The sequence below is a fragment of the Varanus komodoensis genome, unplaced genomic scaffold, assembly GCF_004798865.1.
Source record: "Varanus komodoensis strain SLA01 unplaced genomic scaffold, ASM479886v1 scaffold53, whole genome shotgun sequence".
Taxonomy (NCBI): Eukaryota; Metazoa; Chordata; class Lepidosauria; order Squamata; family Varanidae; genus Varanus; species Varanus komodoensis.
Genome location: NW_025336126.1, coordinates 1767862 through 1770920, shown reverse-complemented (window position 1 = coordinate 1770920; position 3059 = coordinate 1767862). Strand labels below are relative to the sequence as shown.

Genomic DNA, 3059 nt, shown 5'->3' with positions numbered 1-3059 from the left:
CCAGTGTTATTTGGTCCACCCTGTTACATAGTTTAACACATGATGATGCTCCTACAATCCCTCAACAGCTCTGAATATCATGACACAGTTGTTCAAAGGAGAGGACAGCCATAATTCCCTCTCCACCAATAGCATTCTCCAGACTTTGGCGATATCCATGCATTGGTATTTCAAGGCCCATAACATTCTTGCACTTCTAGGAGCAGGTCCCATCCTTAGTCTCATGCCCTTCCTTGAGAAAAACGTCTCAGTGCAATTATATAGGTTTCAGTCCCTATGAATAATTGCAAGGCAAAGTTTGTTTTCCAGTCCTCTTTTGTCCTGGGTGTCCCCCAACTTTTGCATATTTATGGAGGTTGGATTCCAGGTTTGTCTTTGTCCTTGATGTGTTCTGTCTCTAGTATGTATGACGTGGCTACAGGAGTGCTTCCTGCCCCACCTTCTGCAGCGTCCCCCCAGTGGCTCCCATCCCCAACCCAGTCTTCCACTGCTTCGTTGGCCCAGCCACCCCCAAGCTCCCCAGCCCCCCAGTCCCCGCTTCCTGACACCACTTCTGATTCCCAGTCCCCTGCTGTAGTCCAACTGCCACCTCCCTCCTCGACGGAGCGCTGGTAGTAGGTCTCACGGGCATGTTTGCGCTTGGCATGCCGGCGGAGGGTGTTGCGTTCCGTGAAGCGCAGCCGGCAAATCTGGCACTGGTAGGGCTTCTCCCCTGTGTGGACTCGCTGGTGGCGCAAGAGCTCACCGGATTCCCGGAAGCCCTTGTGGCAGACAGGGCAGCTGAAGGGCCGTTCACCGGTGTGGATGTGTTTGTGCCGCTGAAGGTGTGAGGAGCGCTTGAAGGCCTTGCCGCACTCGCGGCATACATAGGGCTTGCTCTCCGAGTGGGTGATGCTGTGGCGCTCCAGGTCCGACTGGTACAGGAAAGTCCGCAGGCAAATGGGGCAGAAGTAGAGCTGCCGTGGCGGCGGGGCTGAGGCCAGAAGCTCGGGCTCAGAGGACTGCATCTGCCCAGCCAGCTCCACCTCCTGGCGCGACACCGTGTGGGGCACCCCTTCAGCATCAATCAACACCAGGCTGCCCTCGTCGGTAGCATCACCCTCTCCGGGCTGACCTGGATGCTTGGAATTGGGAGCTGAGGCCTGCACACTGGACCGCCCCGCTCTGTGTCTGGTCAGTGCCGAATGCAGTTTTGGCCCCCACAGAGCAATGCTGTAGATTTCAGGGTGAGAAGGCCTGTCGTCTATAGGCATATGGTTCTGGGGGGTGTCACTGCTGACAGGGGTCTGCATATAGTGGGCCCAAGGAACTGGGGGGGAGGTTTCTATCACCTGGTTCTCAAGCCCGATGCTGCCACGATTTTCCGCTCTTGACCAACTACTCCCGCCTGGCACCAGTACCCGAGCCTTTGCCTGCAATTCCGCTGGATGCCCATCACCCCTGTCGACATGCCACCTGTGAGATGGCTCCATTGGGCACCAGGAACAAGAGCACGTTCAGCTACAGGGACATCGCTGCGGAGACGGGAGAACAGTGAGAACCACAGAGAAGTCCACTAGGAAGCATCCCCAGCCCAGAAAATACTATGATCTTTGCATTTCAGATAATGAGAATACATTAAAAGTATTCATTCCAAAATGGTAACTGCCTTGAATTATTTTGGCAAAAGGCACTGGGGCACCACAGAGGTCAGGGATGCAAGATTTACCTGGAAGTAAGTTCTTTTGAACTCTGTGAGGCATAGTTGCAAGTAAACGTACAAGATTAGTCTGTAAATATTGCCTTAAACTCAATCAACTCACTTCAGCATGTTACTAGATAATACTTGCTCTAAACTCAATTAAAATTTAAAACAAATGATCCAAGTATATGTGTATTGTTAACACCCCCTGTGAATTTCTCATAGACTTGCTTTAGCTGTACACTTATGCTTAAAATCTATGCTATGTTCAGTGTGACTCAAGCATGGATATAGTTGTGCACTCTTTGTGTATGAATGTATGCAATTTTAATTGTTCTTCGAGGTTTTGGAATATAGTTATCTTCCCTTGTGAGTGCAAATTGCCAAGTGTACACATCTGCAATATATCTGTGAACTGAAAAATACACACATGCACTTCATGTCTGGGAATGCATGTGTGAACAGTGTACTCATGACATTTGCACACGAGCCCACCCAAACTAAACGTGTGGGTGTCCACTGTGTCCACAAGAGGGGTTGTGTTTTTCTCCTGCATTTGATGTGTGCTTATGGGCAAAGTGAGGATTCCGAGCTGCATTAGCAATTGTGAGAAACTATGCAATTACCAAACAATGTGGTAACATATAGGCAATGGGATGGAGTGGGAGCTGGGGACTGACTCAAAGGCATGAGTAGTAGTAGAAAAGGAGCAAGATTTCAACTGTGTGTGACTCTGATTTGTGTGTCATTCACAGAAGACTTGCAGGCATGTTGCATTTTTTAATTCAACATTTATCTCACTTTCACAAGTAGAACAGACTGGTTTGTGGGTATTAAGCAAGATAGTTAGGATACCAGATAGGTACCTAACTCTCAGAATGTATGATTTCCAGGGATCTTTGGGGGCTGCCATCTAGTCCTAAGGTACAATCAATAACAGCTGCAAAAACTCACACGCTATTGGGAATTATCTGTTGCCATTACTAGGGGATAGATGTGCATCTATCTCAAGGCAAATATAATAGGTATGTCTTGGTAGAGCACCCAAGGGCTAAAATATAGAGCCTAGATTTGGATTGTGGAACCCATTTTCAAAGAACTCTAGAATATGTCAAACAGAATATTAATACATTCGCACTGGTATCATTTGATAAAAAACAGTCTCCCAGCCCCTACCAGTATCCTTTCTAGATGCTGCTATTCCAGTTCTACTGAAATATGCAGAAATACAGAATAGGACCAACCACAGCTGCAATTCCATTTTATTAAAATTTGAAATTTGGCAATGTGTGAATTTTGAACATTTTGAAATTTTACTTTTGAAACTGAGAAATTTTGAAAATTTTAAACTTAGCTGATTCATTTTAAACCAATCATG

At 47.3% G+C, this 3059-nt stretch overlaps 1 protein-coding gene across 1 annotated transcript; it reads right to left on the bottom strand.

Annotated features, from left to right (window-relative positions):
* Positions 1 to 347: 347 nt before the first annotated feature.
* LOC123032070 (zinc finger protein 524-like) lies at positions 348 to 1292 on the bottom strand. Its single transcript, XM_044447695.1, has one exon. It carries the CDS (start codon positions 1290 to 1292, stop codon positions 348 to 350), a length of 945 nt encoding a protein of 314 aa, XP_044303630.1.
* Between the last annotated feature and the right edge of the window lie 1767 nt (positions 1293 to 3059).